At 39.3% G+C, this 22879-nt stretch overlaps 1 protein-coding gene across 3 annotated transcripts in view; it reads left to right on the forward strand.

Annotated features, from left to right (window-relative positions):
- Positions 1-5109: 5109 nt before the first annotated feature.
- The window catches only part of larp4b (La ribonucleoprotein 4B), a 59728-nt gene continuing 41958 nt past the window's right edge, over positions 5110-22879 (forward strand). For all 3 annotated transcript variants that reach the window (XM_076877022.1, XM_076877023.1, XM_076877024.1), the window contains exons 1-2: positions 5110-5696; positions 14495-14628. In XM_076877022.1, the coding sequence (XP_076733137.1) occupies positions 14548-14628 (81 nt within the window). In that variant the 5' untranslated portion in view covers positions 5110-5696; positions 14495-14547. The remainder of the gene's footprint in view (positions 5697-14494; positions 14629-22879) is intronic.

Raw genomic sequence — 22879 nt, forward strand, 5'->3', positions numbered from 1 at the left:
GGACACCGCCCCCTGGCGTCCGGACACAGACACAACAAAAATAGACAACCACAAGAAATCCAAATCATCAAAAACAAAAATACTGGTTGTATTGAATCATTTAGATTTATTCAAGAGACACAAAAGCTTAACAGCTTTTTTCAATAACATTTTATCTTATCTATCTGTGTGAGTATGAGATACATAAAAACAACTTAAATGTACACATGCATATTTAAGTACTATTCATTTATATGTGAGTGTATTTATTTACATGCATATTATTACTTCACAATGTAGTTTTTAAAGTGATAATAAAGAAATTTATTCATTCATTTAGTGTTGCTGTTTACGTAAGCAGGGTTTTCTTTAGAATATTAAAAATGAAAGAATTTTTTTCAGATTTTCTAAATTATTATTAAACAAAAAATCATATATTGAGATTGATTTACACCCACTGATTCCACCGTATGTCCTACACAAAGGAAGCAGAGTTGAGTTTTTATTTATTTCCTGTCTGTAAAAACAGGTCTGAAAGTAACTTTGGGACTAGGTAGGTAGGTATTAATATGGGAATCTCATTAGGTTTGTTTGCTGTTTGCTCATTACGTCCGAAAAATTACAGTGACCTATTTTATCAACTGATCTAATTTTTTATGGCATTGATACATTTTATGTCAGTGATGCAGTTAATGACATATATGTGTGTGTGTGTGTGTGTGGGGGGGGGGGGGGGGGGGTTCTTTTACTAAATTCCGTTTTATTTTGTTTTGCTTAGTCTGAAATATTTGTATTTTTTATTATTTGAATTCATAGTATTTTCTTTGTATTGTCATTTTTATTATTTCAGATTACCTTTTATCTGACTGAGATATTTGTTTTGTCATGGCAATCTACTTTTTAAAATATTTTTTGCTATGTATTTAATTAGGCTTTAATTAATTGTCTTATTTTTTCATTTTTATTATTATTACAACTTCTTTGTTTCTTTGGATTTATTTATTAATTATTCGTTGAATTGGATAAAATTTGGCTATTATTAACACTTCAAGTTGCCAGAAAGTGTCTAATTTTCATTTTAATTTAAGGTTTTGTTATTTGTATTATTTAATAATAAACAGAAAACTTTTTATAGCGCTGTAACTTGGAGTTGGTGACATTTTAATAAAACAATATTTAATAATTAATAATAATTATTTATCATTCACATATATATATGTACGTGTGTGTGTGTGTGTGTGTGTGTGTGTGTGTGTGTGTGTGTGCTTGCTGCTTTGACAGCATTGACTCTAGTTTGAAAAACATTCTTGTTGTGATCCGCGCGGAGCGACAAGCAGCCAATCAGCGGACAAGAATAGCCCGTGATCCCGCCCACTCTCCCTGATCACGAGTGGATCCGCGTGCACCCAAGGGCAGTGTGGACCAATCAGGACGACCTGCTGCGAGCGCGAGCGAGGAAGAGTAAAAGGAGGGGGGAGGAGGGGCGGGGGCTGGAGCCCTGTGTGACAGCTCTAGGCGCAGAGATAGAAAAACACGCGAAGAGGTATCACTCCGCTGACGGAGAGCGGCTCGTGTTTACATCCGCCTCGATCCTCTGGCTCTGCTCCTCCGTCCTCAGTGAGAACTGAGACTTTAGCGCAAGCTCGGTATCCGCTAACTCAGCACCAGAACAGAAAAAGTCAAAACAGGACAACATTTTTTCCTTAGCACTTTAAAGAATTTTCCCTCAGTGTCAGCTTTCCTCCTGCACTGATGATGAAATATAGCCTTGTGAGAAAGTCTTTCTTTATATTTTGCTTAAAAATGCAAAATAGGTGCAACATTTTACTGAAACACGGCAGCTCACGTGGAAATATGGAATATAAGGTAAAAACAGAGTTTGTACAATTCTTTAGAGCTTGAAGGTCAATATTTGGTACGATCACTTTTATTATTTAACACAGCCTCAACTCTGTTAGTCTTCAGAAGTAGTTCTCCAGGTTTCTTGAAGGACATTCAAAGCTCTTCTTTGGATGTTTGCTGTCTTTTGTTCTGTTCTCTGTCAGGATGATCCAACAATGCTTCTGTAATACTAAGATTCAGGCTCTGGGGAGGCCAATCCATGACTGATGGTGTTCCACTGTTTTCTATCCAGGTATGATTTTACTGCACTGGCAGTCTATTTGGGATCACTGCCTTTCCAGTCAGATATTTTCAAGATGATGTAGCATGAGGGGGTCAAAATCTGATGGCACTATTTCATCAGCATTGATAAGATCCCCAACAATACTTACTACACTATGACAGAGCTTCCAGACAGTTTTATAGACAGATACTGACTGATTTTTAGTCCAGTTCTTGTGTAACCTGGAACACCTCAGCCTTTTCTCCCTGTTTCCTTTGCTTAAGAATGGCTTCTTGACAGCCACCCTTCAGCTGAGAGTATTTCTGATGAGGCTTCAGTAAACAGCAGATGAATTATCCGAAGGTCCAGGATTCACCTCTCAGGTCCTGTGTCAGGTCTTTGCTGGATTTCATGACAGTTTTTAGGCCTGTCACTTGTACAGGTCACTCCGATTTGTTAAGGACACACTGCACATGATGCTTAGGTATGCCATGGTGTCAGCTAATAGCTCTTTGAGAATCCCCTTGTTGTTGCAAAAAGTAACGTATATTCCTGTCAAACCATTGTGGGAGTGGGAATAAATGTGTTTTTTTTGACAGGCTATTAGTAACAAAGAGCCAGAAGATAGAATCTGAAAATTTCTTCACTTGGTTGTCTGTTATGTGTGGACACAACACAGGTTCATCCCGTAAGTTATGTGGTTTTTTCATCCATAGGTCAGTGTAAAGCTGCTTAACAAACATTCCTGTGAACATGGTGAGGTACAAGGACTGGACTGAAAATGAGTGAAAAAGCAGCCAGTGTCAGCAATAAAAACCCAAAAAACCCACAAATAATCTGTCTCATTTGAAGCAAAACAAATAAATGAGGTGTGACTTGAAACTTTTGCACATTTATTTATTTATTTATTTATTTGTTTGTTTGTTTGTTTGTTTGTTTGTTTGTTTGTTTATCTATCTATTTGTTACCATTTAAATATTCCTATCTATTTATTGTCACTTAAAGATTAGTATTTAGATTTGTTCATTTGTTATGGTTTTTTAAATTTTCATGTCTCGCATTTATTATGATTTCAAATTAATTTTTTTTACTTCTCTTCATAATAGTTTTGTCACGCTATATTCTTATTTTACTGACTCATAAGCTGTTATACTTATTTCCTATATATTTGTTGTGTTTTACTTCATTCTCACCTGCTGTAACAAATTCATTTGTCAGCAGTTATTTTAAAAAGTTGTCTTGTTTGTCTTTTTAAGTCAAAAAGATTATATTTAGAAAATAACCAGTAGCCCACACAGGAGTGGATATACCTTGGTGGCATTGTGAGAGTCATGTTTTTCAGTAAGTTTAATACCTGCTCAGGATGGGTGTCACTTCCACGGTCTCGTGGCTGTCTGTTGGTTTGTATGGCGGGGGAGCCATGTCTGATGTGGTGCTTATCAGTACTGGGGCACCACAGCTGACTGTCCTGTCTCCATTCCTGTTTACTTTTCACTGTTGGGAAAAGAAGTGCTCTGATGACGCTGCAGTGGGTGGGTGTATTAAGGGCTGGCTGGAATTGGAGTGCAGGGAAAAAACCTCCTGAATGTCAGCAAGACAAAAAAGAGTTGGTTGGCTTCCAGAGGAGAGCTACAGGTGTTCACTTGAATGGCAGACTGGGCTGGAGGACCAACATTGGTGCTGTATATGAGCAGGGAATGAGCAGACTCTGCTTTCGGAGGAAGCTCAGTGTGCGGCAAGGGCGCTGTTTACTTTGCAGTTGACTGCTGGGTGGACAGCATCGGTGCCAGAGATGGCAGCAGGCTCCACAGGATCACTGGCCAGAATCTGGAGGCGTCTGAGTCAGTGAGAAACAGGAGGTCACTGAACAAACTGCTCTCCACCATGCCCCATCACACCTGCTCCGCTCCACACTGCAGAGGCAGCAGAGCACATTCTTCCTCAGACGTGTTCAACCTCACTGAATGAAGAACGCTTCAGGAAATCATTCCTACTGCTCTCTGTTAAACTGCATAACAGGTCTGTTTTTCTGTGTCAGGTGAACACACCTGTCATGACAGCAGAGTCCACATACCTTCTTTGATTTATACTGCATATATTATTAATTAATGCCATTTGAAGTACTCTTTCGCACAATCTGAGTCTGAATTTTATATTTTTTAACTTAGCTTCAGTTCTGTCTTCTTAATTTGTAATCACTGTTGTGTATATATAAAAATTCTTTGCACCACCTCAAACTATAAGATGTGTCTTTCTACCTATTATACAGAAACATAACACAATAAACCTATTTAACATGTAGCGTTAGTCTATTGATATGAGGTAAACAATATAAGCCGCCTTTAAAATACTCTTACCCGAATAGAAAATCCTCATTTGTCTTGGACCTTCTTATATTTACGAAAGTCTGTCACAAACTGACTCACCCTCTTAGATCTTAGATATCGAACTTTGAGCTATCAGCTTTCACAGTTAAAGTCCCCAAACTGTGGAAGATTAAAATATTAGGGAAGCAAATGCTACAGATAATTTCAAGAACACGTTTTTATTTACTAGTCCTTTTACCAAATATTGAAATTAAGAATAGCAGTGCACAGCCACGTTTGGTAATCTAGCAGATAAAAACCATTTGCATGCCTTCCTGATTAGTATCAAAATTGTTTCTTATATATATATATATATATATATATATATATATATATATATATATATATATATATATATATATATATATATATATATATATATATTCCTTGATTATGTTTTGCTGATTTATTTTTACTTATGATTATTTGTGTGTATGTGTGTGTATTTCTGATAGGTTGCTTGTTTGATTAAAAGCCTGGTTTAAGATGTAAGTGGCCCCATTTTTAAATATGTGAATACGTTTGAAGCTATCTGATATTATTGGGCTTTATTAATTAAAATATTTATAATGAAGCTCTGGTCTTTGGTGGACACTTAAAAAAAGTTTTTCGGAGCCGCTGAGATGTCCGGTAAATCTGCGCTATAGACGATCTTTGCGCTGCACACGAAAAGGAAAGGAAACGCCGACTTCTCCATTCCAAACCCCCCTCTTCTCTCATCTTTAGCAGGAGCGAATGTTTGATCGATCGGAAGCTGGAAGACGAGTCACGTTTATTTCTCACTTTTTAGGCTTCCCCTGATTGTTTCTGGACTGGCCTCCCTCCCTCAGAGCCTGCTGTTGACCGTGAGGGATTTTGCTTCCAGACGCCAGTTTTCATCGACTGCACAAACTTGATAGGCAGGCAAGCTAGCTAGCTAGCCACCTAGCTAACTTGCTAACTAGCTTGCAGTGTTGTTAAGGGGGACCTCGTTTTCCTTTCTTTTCCCCCCCTTCCCCGTGTCAGTGTTGGAGTGTTTTTGTCATTGCGCTGTAACTGGCTGTGGGTGGGTCCCCTGACACCTGAAGACTGTTTGCTGGTGAAGTTTGAGCCGGTTGTTCGCAGCTAGCGTGCTCGATACAGCTTGCTAGCTCGCTAGCTAACACCCTGCGCATTTAGCCTGGAAGCCAGTTCGAGGCCTCAGTCCAGCACCACCTCCAGCAGCAGCTACCACAGTGTTTGCAGAGCCGTATAGTGAGAGTTGACAGGTGAGTAAGAAGCTGTTCTCTGTCATTAAGGGGAGAGGGGTGGTAAACACACGGTCAGGGGCAAGTTAGCTCTCTTGCTAACTAACTGATTCAAATCGGTTGGGGGTTGGGGAATCCGCGAATTCACGCCTGAGGTCGCCATCTTTCATTGGATGCTGCTGCAAAACCAGCTAACAAGACATGGCTGCTACTTTGCAGTCGGCTCAACTTTACTACACAGGCGTCGTGGCTACAGTAGCTGTGTTTTTTCTTTAGCCACGCTCAGGCCGCACTTCGTCCTCATCACGGCGCAATTATTAAAGGAGTGTCGCTGAGTTTGGCCCCTGGCATGTGAGCTGCAGTCACTGCCGGCTGTCAGCTGCTAAACGCGCCTGCATTGCGTCTCCACTGGAAGTTATGTTTTTTGACTTGTCAAGTTGATCCAAACAAATGCTTCTCGAGTGTGTGTGGATGGACGGAGGTACACGCTGATTAGCAGCTGATTAGCAGCGTTTACAGACATCCAAGATGTCTTGCGACCATCCTCCACCAGCGGTAAGCAACCGACTATAAATACAGTCCTGTGGACCACCCTTGCATTTTTCACCGGTAGAGTTGAACCTCGGCCTTGTTTTAGAGCACCGGCTGGGGGTCATAAATCACCTGAAGTGATTGAGCAGGGTGGAAACACGACAGGGGAGGAGTGAGCAGAGCTTGTTTTGGTTCAGGCCCTGTCTAAACCTCATGATTGAGTCACTGCATCTGTAGAGGAAATGGGATGTGGTTTGATAAGGATCACTGTTTGTTGAAGGGTTGTATTGAGGGGTTAAAGTGGGGATTCGGGGGGCAACCTCAGGTGTAGTGGTAGCGGGGTTTCTGGACTCACAATGGGCATTTTTTGTTATGAGAAAAGCGGTTGGTCTGCATCTAATTACTTAACAGACATCTCTTGTTTTCTGGTGTTTTTGTGGATTTGTTCACAAAATATGTACTCAAGGTTAAGTAAATTAACCCACCCTTTAAAAACATTGCTTATTAAAATGTTTATTATCAGTATTGTCGTTTTCCTTTGGAATAACTTTGAAATAAGTTGTTTAACATTGTCTGTATTGTGTGCTCTGAGGTCTGTACTAGGAAGCAGAATTTGGACTTGAGCAAGATAACTTCAGGTGTAACTCTGGGTCTTTGGGGTTATGTAGGTATTTTTGTTGTTAAGGCGATACATCGCTTGCTCCAGAGCAGCTTAAGTTCAAAATAAGAATGCTCAACAGGTACGAAATAACTATCCATTTATCAGTCAGCTCTTTAGAAAGTGGTGCTGCTGTGATTGCTCTGACCTCGGGCAGGAAGGATTGTTTCTACATGACTAAACATCTGCACATTTATTCTCTGAAAGAGTGACACAATGAATACACACAGGTGAGGTTTTTGTGTCTCTAAAAGTACTTACTACAAATACCACTATAGCTGGTCTCCTCACTGCAGTTATAATAACAGCAAGATGAAAATAACTAGTGGCTAAAGGTGATAACTGCTGAACCACTAACCTCTAACCATGCAGTTCTTATGATAGATATAAGATTTGGAGCTTATTCTTATATTAAGTTGCTCATTCAGTGCAACCTCTACCATAGTAGAAGTTGCACTGAACAAAAATATTATTCTACTGCTATTAGTCCTCTTTAACCATGGGAGACACAAGAAGAATATTTAAAGTACACAAAACATGGATATGAATGAAAAGTTAATGCGCCCTCTGAATTTTGGGGGAAAAAGCAGAAAAGAGAAGCTGCTGCAGCAGGTAAACCAGAGTTCCACTCAAGTTCCACTGTAGACTGTAAAGGCTTTGTGTAGGTCGGATGTGGGTCCACCTCTGCAGTGCTGCCGCTGTCCTGTGGCTGTGCACCAGTGCAGATGCAGGGCTGAGCTCGATTAGACAGCTTTATCTCTCTGTGGCAGTATCATGTCTTAGAATTATGGGAATTGATTAATCTTACCCTGGACATACTCTAAAGTTCTCTTCTTCATTTGATGAGCATCACTCATAGAGACTTGATGAACACATTTATTCCTGTTTAAAACTATTTTAAAACAATTTGTTTTGTTAGGAAATTTGAAAGTATGTGTCCACCAACCAAGCACCATCACCAGTACTGTTTTATTTTATTTTTTTAAAGGATGGTAAACCAGTATTTTTAAGTAGGGTTTAATTTACTGAAACTTAACTTTTTGTTTGTGAAATCCACAGAAACAACAGCAGCTAGCATAAATAGAAGTGACGTTATGATGTTATGGTGACCAATGCTGAGAGTATTCTGGCACTTTGAGGCGTCACATTAAGTAATTTCCTAATTCTAACCGTGGCTCTGGCCTTTCTGTGTGGAGTTTGCTTGTTATTCCTGTGTATGTGGGTCCTCTCCATGTTCCTCCCACAGTCCAAGGACTGCTTATGTTAAATGGTGATTGTAAATTGGCTGTGGATGTGAGGTAGATTAAATGTGGCCTTGTAGTCTAAAGCTCTTTGAGAGGGCAGCAAGAGTTGAAATTTGCTATAAATGTGTTTTCGCTACAGTTATATGCATACCAGTCGTGCTTATGCATAGGTGCGCATTAAAGGTCCACTCTATGTCAGCAAAAATCCTACACACTAACCAATATGAATCCTGTTTTTAATTTTTGGTCTTTATTTCTTCACAAACTGTTTATTTTATTTTATTGTTTAATGTTCAGGCTCCATCTGAAAGTAAAAAGTAAAAACCTGAAACTTTTTTGCACACATCAAACACCCCCCCACCCCCCCACCCCTTTCCATCTTTAATAATAGAGCTTTGACGTGGTCAGGCTGTATTATCTTCGTATTTTCTAAAATTATAATTTTATCTGAGTCGGTCAATTTTGCTCTCAGCACACTTATGATTGTGATTGGTCAGATGCTGCCAGTGTTAATTAGATTAAGTTGACAATGGCCTTTGTGTAATCAGTTGGCCTAATTGTTGATGTTTGGTGTAGTTAAGCCAGATAAAATAAAGAGATCTGGGCATTTTGTTATGCCTTTTGTAAGTACAGGTATAGTTGGAGTTAGAGTGGGATTGGCTGGGGGGGCTCTCTAAGTTCAGGTACAGTGAGGGTGAAATAAGCAAGAAAAGAATTTGTCTTGAGTTGTTTCTTTTTGAGCAGGCAGTTATGAGCCAGCCTGTGTGTTTATCCAAGTTCAATTTGACTTAATATTTATAAGCTGTTACTTTAAACCACAGTACTACACACTACCAGGTTAGGCTGCCTTATTGCTGTGTGATTAATGAAAATTACATTTCACTTACAGTTTTGGCTTCTCACAATTATCCATGTTAAATGTTTTGACAGACTGATAATATTTCAGTGACGACCTGTAGAGCGACCAAAGGGAAACGTCTCTGGTCTGGAGTTTATCCTGCATAAAGTAAATATCACACTTGGCTCACTCTCAGAGTGCAGGTGTTTTCTCTAAAAGGCAGTTTGTGTGTTGGTTGAAGGTGTTGTCTCAGGTTAAAATTACAACGCTGTGGGCATGAGATGTATTCCTGCTGGCTGCTTAAAGCTAAAAAATGTAATTGTTGCTGAATTGGAGAGAAATGAGCTTCTTTAATTATATTTTAAAATAAACTTCTGATTTTTTTTTTTTATCTGGATTTAATTTAATTTTAAAATGGTGTGGGTGTGGGGAGGTGTGAGTTCTCTTCTTAACTACTTGCCACAGGAGGGATTTATATGCTTTTGAAATAATGAGTAATTCAAATTGATGAGCAATTAGTGAGTTACTGTGCGTGATAGCAAAAACAGAATTAAGAAAAACTCAACTTGGTTAATATTTAGATGACATTTGATGAACAACAGCTCCCAGCGCAGGACGCAAAATCGTCATCTTTACTGTTTTTGAGAGCAGCACAGTTCACACAGTCTATTTTAGGACAAAAGCTGTCCAACCTTTCTGTGTATTTACTCTTACACAAACAAGGCAGAACATGTTAAATGTTTTAGCTGAATCAATTGGACTGATGCTTTACCTCAGTAACATTAGTATTACCAGTGTGAGGTTCCTGAAGTAGTTTAAAATAGTTTACATTAATGTCACAACAACTGTCATTTTCACAAGTTCTCCGTTTCCTCTGAGTGGTTCTTTCAGTTGATTCATATTTACATTTGTGGCTAGTGATCCAAGTTTGCATGCTTTCAGCTTCATGGTGTGCGATAGTTTCTGACCAGAGTGAAAAGGTTGTTCTCACTACTCTAACACAAGCATTGCCCAACCTTTGGGCTAAACGAAGAGTATTTTAGCTGATATCACAGCCTGGTAGCTATGTCATTTGTTGTGCTATGGGTCAGCTTATATATCAAGTAGATGTAGATCTAACAGGTTCATAATATGATTTCAAGTTTCTGCACAAAAGTATTGAATTTAAAATTTGTTTATAAATTTGGCGGCCAGCAATCATGAAAACGACACAGTCCGGATCAAACGATGACTATTTTTGCTCCAGCAGGAAGCATTTGGTCCTCCACAAAAGCAAAGCCTGATCAGCTCGAGTCAGGATGATTAAAGGAGAGCTTTAGCTCGGTAAGATCTCTCTAGAGGAAGTAAAACTACTGAGGTTTCTGTAAGTGAACCTGTGGAAGGATTATTAGTGTTTGCCTTCAGCTTCTTTTATCTCCAGAGTGCTCACAGGCTTTCACATGGTCTGCTTTCAGCTCTGTGCCGCTTGCCTCGTAGGTGCAGTGCAGAACATCAGTTCAGCGTTGCCTGTTGCAGTCTTCGCCCCCATCTGTACCCCAAAAGCTTCCTGCAATTCATGTAACATGGGCTCTGCCAACAAAAATGGCTGTTAGGGTGTTTTAGGGACAGACTAACACCATTTTTCTTTTCTTTTTTTTTTCCTTCCTTAAGCTGTTTACCAAATAAGCTCTTACGGTGTCTGTAGTTTTAAATCTGCAGAAACCGTTTCAGACCACGACCCTTTCTGGAAGAGCTCTCTGAGGTGAGCGTGGTTCAGCCTCAATTGGAACAGGCAGTTGACCGAAGGGCAGCTGACATAGACAAGAATGAGACTTTCTGGCTTTAATCACAGCACCAGGGTTTTTTTTTTATTTATTTATGTGCGTGGTGATTTTTATCAGAGGTAGAAGTTCAAATCAGAACGTCAGCATTAAAGAGCAGTAGTTCGGAAAAAAGGCTGCCAAGACTTTGTTGTGTCAGTATGTCAGTCCTTTAAATGTGTGACAGCAGAAACAGAAAAATACATCACAGAGAATTTGGTACTGAAGCACACAAGCTGACATGAAAACCCAGAACCCCCACACCCAATCGTTGGGTACTGGCTTCCTATTTAGTCCAAAAATAATAAAATAATAGATTTTGCATGACTTGTCAGCTAGTTACACACTCGGGTTGTGTGCAGGTTTCAGTTGTCAAACCGTTTTTACAATGTTAGGTGCAAAGTTTATCACGCAAACAGATGCTTCAATTATTGATGTGAGTTGATGGAGGCTTGTGCTATGCCCCATTCATCACAGCAGCAGTGACACTGTGTCATTATGTGGATCAAAGGTCACCGGCTTTACAGCCACACCATTCTTTTTCTGCTTTGTATGCGAACACAGCGAGGGCCCGTGTCAGGGACAGGCGCCCGATTGTTGGGCGGATTATCACCGCTTTACAAGCAGGACAGAAAAGAAGGTGTTTCCAGTGGTGTTTTGTTTTGTCCCCCCCGTTACACTGAGGTCAAATGTTGTGGAAGTGATCATCCAATCGGGCCTTGGGGATGACAGAGTGATGTCGAGAACTTGACCTACAAAACCTCATGACGTTTGACTCGTGTATAAACAGAAAGCAAAAAGTGCAGCTAAGCGTCCTTTTTACGTGGAAAAGAATTCAGGGAGGCAGGGCTTGATGATGTAAGTGTTTTGCTCGCATTTGTGGCTAAAAATAGATGCACGAGGACAATAAAAAGTATTTAGGAGTGTATGTTCAAATATTTAGCCAGAAGGATGGAGCGTTGTAGCACTGACAGGGGCAGTTGTTAAAGCCCATAAGAGTCCTTCATTAGACCGCCTGAAGAAAAGGGACATTTTTGGCTTTAAGGAAAAGCTGTTTGTTTAGTCTGCTGCGAGCTGTAAATTTGGTAAACTTCAGGTTTATAGAAGCTATCCAATCTCTCTAGCAGACTTACCTGCTATTACAGTTATTTTAAAGCTTTAATAACAAATATTGTCTTACACGTTTAGATTTTAAAAACATAGCGGCAAACTAAACGGACAGCTTTTATTTTGACTTATCTTTGTGCGTTTGCTTTATTGCTGTGTGAAACGAGAGAGCAGTGGATGAGAGCAGCTGAAAAGATTATTTTCTTCACGTTTGTTGAGCAGTCGGTCCAGAAAAGACTGTCACAATCACGGCAGGTAATAATCCATCCAATGACGAGTGCTGCTCCTGTTAACTGAAGAAAAACATTTTTGTTTTAATGCGCCTGCTTTCACCGCCTCAGAGAAATGAGGCTGAAGATCAACCAGAAATTACACACATGATCTGTGTCAGTCTTATTGTTGGTTTATTATCAACCTTTCTGTTGAGACAGCAGATTACAACATTAGCATTAATCATTTTTAATCACTCACATGCTGCTAACTGATACAGACTGCAGTTTTTAGCCACATATGTGGAATATGATGATCATTGCCACCTTCTACGATACAGTCTTATCAGAATACTTCACTCATGATATGACAATTTAAATTTTTAAAAATATTTTGCGATGAGTATTGCAATAACACATACTCTACTTTTTCACATTTTGTCAGCTGCATTCTTTCAACACATTTGAAAAACCCCCCGATCACATTCTTTTAACTAATTTTTTTCAGTGATGTCCTCAAAGTTTAACTTAGCCAGTATCTGTTTTATCCTATAAGATAAAGTTATCACACTTAAGCTGTTTTCTTTTCTTTTCTTTTCTTTCTTCTTCTTCTTTTTTTTTTTTTTTTGCTGCAAAAATTCGACTGTCACGACAACCTGCCATAAATGCTGCCAGACAAAGTCTGTGTGCTCTGTCTGCTATTGAATGGGGTCAAGTAGGCAATTAACTGTGATAAACCATTGACAAGCACATATCTGCTGCTCTCTACATAGACAGAAATTCACATTTAATTAATACATTTCCACTCTGCAACCTTGTTGTTCTATAGGCATATAAACCAGAATACAACTAGCTGGCAGCCTGTTGTGTTGAGTCCCCTCGAATCCTGGTCATTGACAAAGACTCATTTAGACTCATGGCAACTTGTTGGCAATCTGTCTCATTTATGAATTAGCAATTATTTGAAAGCTTCCAACAATTTTTCTGAGTTACTGCAGTCTGTCAAAGTTGCAACTTTGACAGTTTGTTGGTATTAAGATTGCCTCCTATCTGGAAATCTGTGCAATCGCCCTGCCATCATAAGTGGTCATGAGAGTGCAACAGCATCAAGCTCTGGGCAAACATTTTGTTACCACGAGTCTTAATCTGTTGCAGAATGTGAAAAAATTCAATACAATGATTTCTTTCTTTCTTTCTTTCTTTGTTTCTTTATTTGATTGGCCCAGATTATTGTGTTTCATTACAATACAGATTTTTGGTGTCTCTGTATAGATACAATACCACCATAACAAAATATTGCAATGCTACTATGTATCTTTTTAAAAAAAATACCCCTAATAAAAATTGTCAAAAGAGGTTAAAAGTTCACTTTTTTTGTGTGCCCCACAAGCAGCAAATGTAGCAGGTGTTAAAGATAGAAAACTGTTTACTTTCTATGGATGCACCTGTTGTTTTCAACATAACTGCATGATTGTTCTATGCTGGGATGCACCATCACACACGTACATTTTTTTTTTTTTAATTTTATTTTATTTTTAAAAGTGAGAAAAAACCATAATGTTAAAATTCAGTCCTACAAGCATGAGTGCTGGTAAACCCATAAAAGCACGAGATAAACATCAGCACTGTCATCAGTAAATGTCAGTATCCACAGGCAGCAGGAAATGGAAAATCCTTTATTGAATGGGAATATAAAATACAAAATTTGACCTTGACAAATGCAACCGTTCAATAAAAACAACAGCACAAAAGAACAATTACACATTTTATTTAAATAACTGGCTAAATATTAAAGCCTGCATCGTTTAATGCAAAAATGGCCAAAACATGGCCAAACTGTCGACTAAACAAACAGCTGCTAAATATGAATCAAAGCCACGTTGTGTAATCGAGGCCTATAAAGTAGATGGGTCTAATTCGCCGGTTGTTTCTGTTATGAGTTTCAGAGCTTTTTGTGTTACTGTATTTGTATTATTGCTAATTGATAGCTTTTCTTGTACATTGGTGTGACATACTTTCAATGTGTCAGAACAAGCTGACGTTTGATTTTTCACATTTTGTCATCACGACTGTCTGAAGTGTCTGAAATTAGAATAGTGGCCTCCGTACATGTCATTAAGCACAGATTGAAATGGTTTGAACAACAGCATATTGTCAGTTTTGCCATTACAATTTTAAGAGAAACAGCAACGTGTTGGTAGTTTAAATTAGTGTAAATTAAGTCTGTACGAGGAAAATATCCACACATGCACCGATTGTTATTCTGTCCATATACAAGCATTAAAAACAATTTGTGTGAAAAATCAGATTTAATAACGCAACTGTCAGACACTACCTCCTGACTCCTTTGTCTTACACATGTACCAGCTGATGATATGCTGATAAACATCCGTTGTTGACTCAGACTTGTTTGTCCCTTCTGCCCCCCTGTAGCTTACTTGGTGACACAGAGACTTCTCCCTGAGGAGCCAAGAAGCAGACGGCTCATGACTTCTGACCAGGACACGAAAGTTGTAGCTGAACCACAGGTGCAGCAAGTACAAGAGGCAAAAGAGAACTCTCATTTGGTGAGTGTAACGCGCAAACACTCGTGTTTTTCAGTTGAGCTTTACACCACTGTGCTGTTTTTACTGGAGCCACCTGCTCGGTTTGTTGTAGTTCAATACTGTTCCAGCATGTGTTGAGCTTGTATGCAAACACAGTCATTCAGGGAGTTGTAGCTGCACTTAAACTGAACAAAAAAGGTTGGAACTGATCCTGTTTTTGGTCTGGATACCCTTTAGCTGAAGAGCCAGGCATATTTCTTTGGATCTTTGGCCCTACAAAGGCGTGATTGCTGACTTTCAGCAGTCACTATTGTTGGGCGCAGAAATTTACATGCAAATGTAAGCAAACTTGGATCAGTTCTTGGCAGCAACTTGAGCAGCGCTGTAGACGGTGACTACAATGAAAGATTTTTAAAAACAAGAAAGAAACTGAGGTGGAGCTTAGAGTAGAAGGAGAAGGAGGGGTACACAGTAACACGCTGACCTGGCCCGTGTTCCTGTTCCTCTAAGTCAATAAAGTTGTTACACGAATGAACCGTACAGAAACAATTTGGTTTATGTTGTTTCCAGTTCATTAAAATAATCCATTTGACTGATGGAAAACATGGCGCACAGTTTTTGGTTGCATCAGGGACATTTTCACACTGGTTTTCAGACAAAGTTTGATGTCTGTGTTAAGGATACACAGCAGCTTTTCATTAATATTCAACAAAAATGTCTTAACGAGGGCACAGTACTAAAGCAAATACATTAGGGCTGTAAATGCATATTCTTCGTATGATTATATATTTGAGTGAGTCTTTGTAAAACAGATGTTTAAATGTGAAAATAATAGATTGTGGGGTAAACATAGATTTGAGCAGAGCCTTACCAGCTGGAGAGAGAAATTATTTTGTCCTTTAAACAGTGTCATAAGTCATAAAACTTTTTAAAATTTATTTATTAAGTTTTTTGTTCTATTAACTCTTTTATGCTGATTTTTATGTGTAAATAACAGTTAATTACTGCATGAACAAGCCTAATGATTGGACCCTTACATCTGATCTACAAACTGGCTCAGACCTGGAAATCACAATAGTTTGATTCTGTGTGGAGGTTTTGGATTCAATAATGGAGCCTTTACAGCTTTGACAGCATTTAATTAATAAAATTATTTTTGATGATGTAAGATCACTTTTCTTCAGGCTATATTTATCTTTTTTTGTAGCTTTTATTTCATTTGCCTTGTTTATCCATGTAAAGCACCTACACAAATGCTGAAATTAAAAATTAGCCAAAAACAAACACAAAAAATCAAGTTCATGTACATTTGAACAGTCCCAGGCCAGTGCAAGTCTGCCTCTAAGCAATTTATTCAAAATCCTTTATTTTAAGTCCTTTCTTTACTTTGTATGACAACCCTTTGTCCCAGTCTTGGAGAAAGTATTCTTTTTTTTTTCCTGTCTGAGCTTTCACATCAACAGAATCTCCTCAACAGCAAACACCTCATTCTGTAGCTTGGTGTTTCAATCCTTAGTCAGTGTTTGGTGATAATTTTCTTTGCTGGTGTCAGATATGTCCTTACGATATACGTCCCTTATATGACAACTCAAGTATAGGATCTGAAATGATCTTGGAATCATATATTTCAGTCTTTCACCAAGCTTACCTAGAGCTGAATGAATCCCAGTTTTATTTTCCCAAATGTGAGTGTGGTTTGGTTCCACATGACCACATTTTCATAATTTCCAGCATGGCTGTTTAGTGTTTGTCTGTTTGCTTGTAATTTGGAGCATTAAAGTTAACAATCTGGTTCTTCCAACTAAATTCCCTCAATTTCAGTGATTGTGTTGTTGATGTGGTATCAGATCTCTTCTGGGATTTCTTCATCCAGGTCCCGTTTGAATTTATTTTTCATATATAAGGTTATAATGTATGTCAGATGACAGACACTAGTGTGGGAACTGTTTCTTGGTAAGATGTTCCAAGTGTCTTTATAGCAGGATGCATTTTAGCCTAATTTATCTTTATGCCATTTATGTTGTAATCCCATATCATGGTTTTGTACACAAAGCCATGTTTATAATTTTTAATTGTAGGATTTTATATGTGATGTCCAGATCACAATCCTTATAGTTTGTGTTGGAATAAGTGAAAAACCTCTGCATTGCCGCAGACAGCCTGTAATAGTTTCTATGCCCTTAGAAACCAATGACATCATAATAGATTTTACCTGAATATAAATACTATACAATCTGTATTTTATATTAAAGTGCTGCTGTGCACTACTTTAGAGTTGTTCTATAATGGGCGTAGCAGTAAAGATACTCTAAAGGTCAGTATTCATGTCGCATTTTCATAATGTCACATGAGTTGTCACAGTGAATTATCTTTTGTGGGGATGGCTTTGGGGCTGTACCATAACATAAATTCTCAAAGTATCGAAATCTAAAAAACAAAAACCTCTTTTTCGTATGTAACAATGGAAATAAATATAATTTAATTTTAAATCTTGGAATATTCAGTTTTTATTTCTGGACTTTGGATTACCTGACACATTTATTTATCTCTATGGATGTATTTCATGGTAAATCAGCCAGAGAAAGTTTAAGTTTCTCCAGCAACAGCCTGCCTACATTAAACTACATTGGGGGGTGGGGGTGGGGGTATCTCAAACCAGCCAAAATGGCATCATAGCTGCCACAGCCTGCTTTCCACTGCAGCTGATTTCCCACACTGATTGCATATAATAGATGACTGTTCAATAAAGAATCGGGAGGCAAAGAAAAAGGCAACTCTTGTAACTAAATAACCATGACCTGTTTTTGTTTCTCACTTTTCATGGGCCTGTAGCAGTCCTATTGATCATAGCTGTGACATTTTATTTCTCGTTGAAGCGTGAAGGCCAGACACATCAAAGTTTGAGTCCTGTCTTTAGGTAACATGTTATTTTTTTTTAGTAAAATGACTGAGTGGGTCTGACTACACTGTTTTTCTATGACAGATGCTTTGAAATGTTCTAATGTAATAATCATGGTTTTCATTTTTACACAAAAGGGTTAGAAAACTAATTTAAAAGTCCTCATCGGTTTAAAACTCGGGATTGAGTCTTAAGTGGCTTTCCTGCTTAATATTTGTAAGTTAAAAAATAACACAGTATAAACAGATGTGGTTTCTTCTTTTTAAACACAGAGAAATATCTCAAGTTCTCTACACGTTGTATATTAAAGATGAATCACACCGATCAGTCAGTTTCGTTCTGTGGTCTGCACTGACTGAGCCGGTGCAACGTGTGAAGTGTCATTAACGTACATCTGGGTGTGTCTGAAATTGCAGAAGGTCACCGTGGGTGTCAAGCAGACATTTCCATTATCCGAGTTCAAGTCAAGCATAATCTTTGTTTGCCTCACAAAGATTATGCTTCCCATTAGTACTGTTTTGGAAAATCTTCCGAGGGAGGTGGCACCAGGATTTGTGGCCTCTTAAAGCCTTCCATCATACAGAATAAACAGTTGCATCTTGTTGCAGTCATCGGTCGTTTTGCTCTTTCCACACGAGGTTAGGAAATGTAAATTAAACACACAGTTTAAAAATAACACATTAGCTCTCTGCTTGAATTTTTCCCCCCCAGATCTCCCACAATATTGTCTATTGGGACAACCCTATGGCACACAATATTTGTGAACTAATAACTCCACGTTAATAAAATATACCGCTGAACAACCTGCTGGGTAATGTTAGTTCGCCTGGTAGCCTAAACAGTCTGTGCTAACAGCTGTGAAAGGCTCCATCCATCACAAGGTAGATGTGACAATGTAGAATGATATGGAGAGCAGAGATACTTTAAATCAGCCTCAATGCCCGGTGTCCTGCAGGTTTTAGATCTCACCCTAGATTAACACGCCTGAATCAAACGAGTAGTTCATTACCAGGCCTCTGGATAACTTCATGACATGTTGAGGAGGTAATTTAGTCATTTAAATCAGCTGTGTCGGATCAAGGACACATCTAAAACCTGCAGAACACCGGCCCTTGAGGCCTGGAGTCTCCCCCCCCCACTCCTGCTATAAATCAACCTATAAGAGGTTTTTGTTTTTTTGTTTTTTTAAATCCCGGGCAGGGTAGTTGCTCCACGCAGAGCATCTGGGGACCCGAGTGTTGTGCTACGAAGCAAGATCAGTGGGTTCATGAAGTATGTAGAGCTTCTCTAAAGGTGGACTTCACTCAATCATTATAGCAGCTAATGCTGAACACAACCAAGTCATGATTAGGGATGGGTATTGATAAGATTTTCACGATTCGGATTCCATTTTCGATTCTGTTTAACGATTCGATTCTTTATCGATTCTTTTTTAAAAAGGAGAACACTAAGGTCGATTAGCTTAGAACTTTGTTTTATATCTGCTCTTTGAACAAGAGAGAAATTTAGGAGTAACATGGCCTTACAAACCCAACAGTGAGATCTTAAAAGATCCAGCCTACGGCTCTACAATGGGGTGTCACAGGGTCCCCAGGAAAAAAAAAATGTAAATGTAAAATAATAAAATGAATATTCTTCTGTGGCAATAACAAAGTATAACATCAATTATTCTGTAGCAATTACACAAGAATATCCAGTAATGTCCCTGCCTACAATTAAACACATTCACTTACCGAAAATCGGGGCATCTGCTGTGGCAAATGGGTTCAAGCCTTTTACCACAAACTTAGTCTCTGCTCTGTGACATTTGTCTATCCCGGCCTGAAAGGAGACGCTACCGGTAGACTGCAGCGAGAACTGCCAGCATCTGAGCCAGACTCTGTCTGTCTCTCTCATCATGGTCACCTAAATGCACAGTAATGGTTTTGTAATGAGGCAGATCGCGCTAAAAACACGACATTCATTTAAGGTCATCGCGGGTTTTGTGAGCAAATGCTTTTGCATATTCGTAGTGTTTCGTTTAAGGGAGAAAGCATCTACTTTGCAAGTATTGCAAGTTGCCCTGTTGTCATCCGTTCTCGCAAAGTATAACCAAACTTTTGAGCGTTTGAGCTTAGGCACCGTGTTTCCTGCCAGGTAAATGACGCTCCGCAACGTGGTGACGTCATTCGGGGCGACTGGAATCGATAAAGGAATCGTTTGCAAAAATGGCAAAAAATTCCAAGGAATTGAAACAGTGGGAACCGGTTCTCAACAAGAACCGGGTTTCAATACCCATCCCTAGTCACGATGAGTTTTTTTTTAAAGTCGCCTAACAGCAACATATCTTCTCAAGTCTTTATGCTTAAAGTGTAATATTGATTCTCAGCTCGGCAACCTGTTGAGCCAGACCTCACTAACACCTCTAGATGAAGGCCAGCACTAGAGCTGCAGCACTACAAGCTGCATGTGTCACATCGTCCCTGGAATTTGCATGTAGCTAGGTGTTGATGTAGAAAATGTGTAAATGTTTTTATGCTTGGTCCTTGTCTGTTGCCCAGTATTAACACTTCATGAACTGCAGCTACGAGAACACAGGTTGGAAAGTAATTATTTTAATTTGTAGGTTTTCACTGAGAATAATTAATCAATAAACTTTATTTCACTTTGATTTGGTCTAAAACTGAGGTAGTTTTTCTTTGCTGCAAGAAAGACACATGCTGTCACCTTTTGCTGTTTATTTCAAAGCTTTTTAAAGATCACTTGTCTTACTGCTGACATCTTTGTTTGCAGTAGACCATGTTAAGCTTTTGTTTTTGTTTGTTTGTGGAAGTCGTGTTTGACCACCACCAAATTGATACAGTAAATAAACATCGGAAATCCAAAAAGGCTTATAAGGATCCATATTGACTTTTATATTGGTGTGTACGTAAACTGAATTGTGGAAAAACTGCGTCTCTTTTCATTATACTTCAACAGTACTTATGTTTGACAGTACTAATAGCCCACCAGCATCGTTATTTTCACCCTGAAATGCTGCCACTCTGCTCCTTATTTATATGCTAATTATTTTTCATTGAAAACCTTTGGACGTGCATTCAAAAAATACATTTCAAATTTAAACACAAAATGTAACTGGACCTAATATTTTTCCATTTCTGATCACTTAACATTGACTGTTCCACAAGCCTTTCGGATCAGGAAGTGAGAATGAAAGCATCCCAGATTTAAAGCCTGCTGCAAGGGAGAAATACCGCCAGAGCTAAAGTGGTTATTCCTGTGTGTCTTCCTTTTATCGGTGACTCTGCATATTAGCCCTCAATCTTGTCCCCAGAGATTCCTCAGTTCATCTGCACGACCTCTATGCTTTCGTAGGGAACTTCACAGCTCTGCAGGTTTGATTGACAGCAACACATGCGAGCCTGTTGGGGCTAAATGTGGTCACTGGGGTGGGATATTACAGCAGGCTCTGACCAAATACTGGTAAATTCTGGCTGTGACAGTAAATACGCCTTCTCTGTTGTCCACTTAACCAGCTGCTGCTTTTCTCAGGCCAGACGTGTCTGGTTAGACTGAAGGTGGGCGGTGAGGTGTAGTAGCTGTGAAAGCTAGATTTAAAAACATAAGTTTCCTATTCCTCCCCCGGTTGGGTCGAACTGTTTTCCTGAGAAGCGTTTGTGCCACTTTTCTGGTGTGGTGTCTGGCTCTCTTGGCTGGTGGTGCTACACGATTATTGGTTGTATTAGGGTTGGGCAGTGTGGTCCAAAAATAACATTTTAGTGCTTGTATCCTCAATGCAGGCAGAGATGTACAGTGGGGCAAAAAAGTATTTAGTCAGCCACCGATTGTGCAAGTTCCCCCACTTAAAATGATGACAGAGGTCAGTAATTTGCACCAGAGGTACACTTCAACTGTGAGAGACAGAATGTGAAAAAAAAAATCCATGAATTCACATGGTAGGATTTGTAAAGCATTTATTCGTAAATCAGGGTGGAAAATAAGTATTTGGTCACCTCAAATAAGAAAAATCTCTGGCTCTCACAGACCTGTAACGTCTTCTGTAAGAAGCTTTTCTGTCCCCCACTCGTTACCTGTATGAATGGCACCTGTTTGAACTCATCATCTGTATAAAAGACACCTGTCCACAGCCTCAAACGGTCAGACTCCAAACTCCGCCATGGCCAAGACCAAAGAGCTTTCGAAGGACACCAGGAACAGGATTGTAGACCTGCACCAGACTGGGAAGAGTGAATCTACAATAGGCAAGCAGCTTGGTGTGAAAAAATCAACTGTGGGAGCAATCATCAGAAAATGGAAGACATACAAGACCACTGATAATCTCCCTCGATCTGGGGCTCCACGCAAGATCTCATCCCGTGGGGTCAAAATGATCATGAGAACGGTGAGCAAAGATCCCAGAACCACACGGGGGGACCTGGTGAATGACCTGCAGAGAGCTGGGACCAAAGTAACAAAGGTCACCATCAGTAACACACTACAACGGCAGGGAATCAAATCCCGCAGTGCCAGACGTGTTCCGCTGCTGAAGCCAGTGCATGTCCAGGCCCGTCTGAAGTTTGCCAGAGAGCACATGGATGATACAGCAGAGGATTGGGAGAATGTCATGTGGTCAGATGAAACCAAAGTAGAACTTTTTGGTATAAACTCAACTCGTCGTGTTTGGAGGATGAAGAATACGGAGTTGCATCCCAAGAACACCATACCTACTGTGAAGCATGGGGGTGGAAACATCATGCTATGGGGCTGTTTTTCTGCCAAGGGGACAGGACGACTGATCCGTGTTAAGGACAGAATGAATGGGGCCATGTATCGTGAGATTTTGAGCCAAAACCTCCTTCCATCAGTGAGAACTTTGAAGATGAAACGAGGCTGGGTCTTCCAACATGACAATGATCCAAAACACACCGCCCGGGCAACAAAGGAGTGGCTCCGTAAGAAGCATTTGAAAGTCCTGGAGTGACCTCTGTTATTGCCAACAAAGGTTATGTTACAAAGTATTGAGTTGTATTTTTGTTATTGACCAAATACTTATTTTCCACCCTGATTTACGAATAAATTCTTTACAAATCCTACCATGTGGATTCATGGATTTTTTTTTTTTTCACATTCTGTCTCTCACAGTTGAAGTGTACCTCTGGTGCAAATTACTGACCTCTGTCATCATTTTAGGTGGGGGAACTTGCACAATCAGTGGCTGACTAAATACTTTTTTGCCCCACTGTATATTGGTATTTATCATGAAAGCAACAAGTGAGATGTTGCAGCACTTTTTGATGAGGCGTTTTTCATTTAGTATAACAAATGGAGTTTCAGTTCAGTTCTATTTATACAGCACCAAATCACAATGGTAGTCACCTCAGGGCACTTTGTATT

This window comes from Maylandia zebra, linkage group LG18, assembly GCF_041146795.1.
Source record: "Maylandia zebra isolate NMK-2024a linkage group LG18, Mzebra_GT3a, whole genome shotgun sequence".
Taxonomy (NCBI): Eukaryota; Metazoa; Chordata; class Actinopteri; order Cichliformes; family Cichlidae; genus Maylandia; species Maylandia zebra.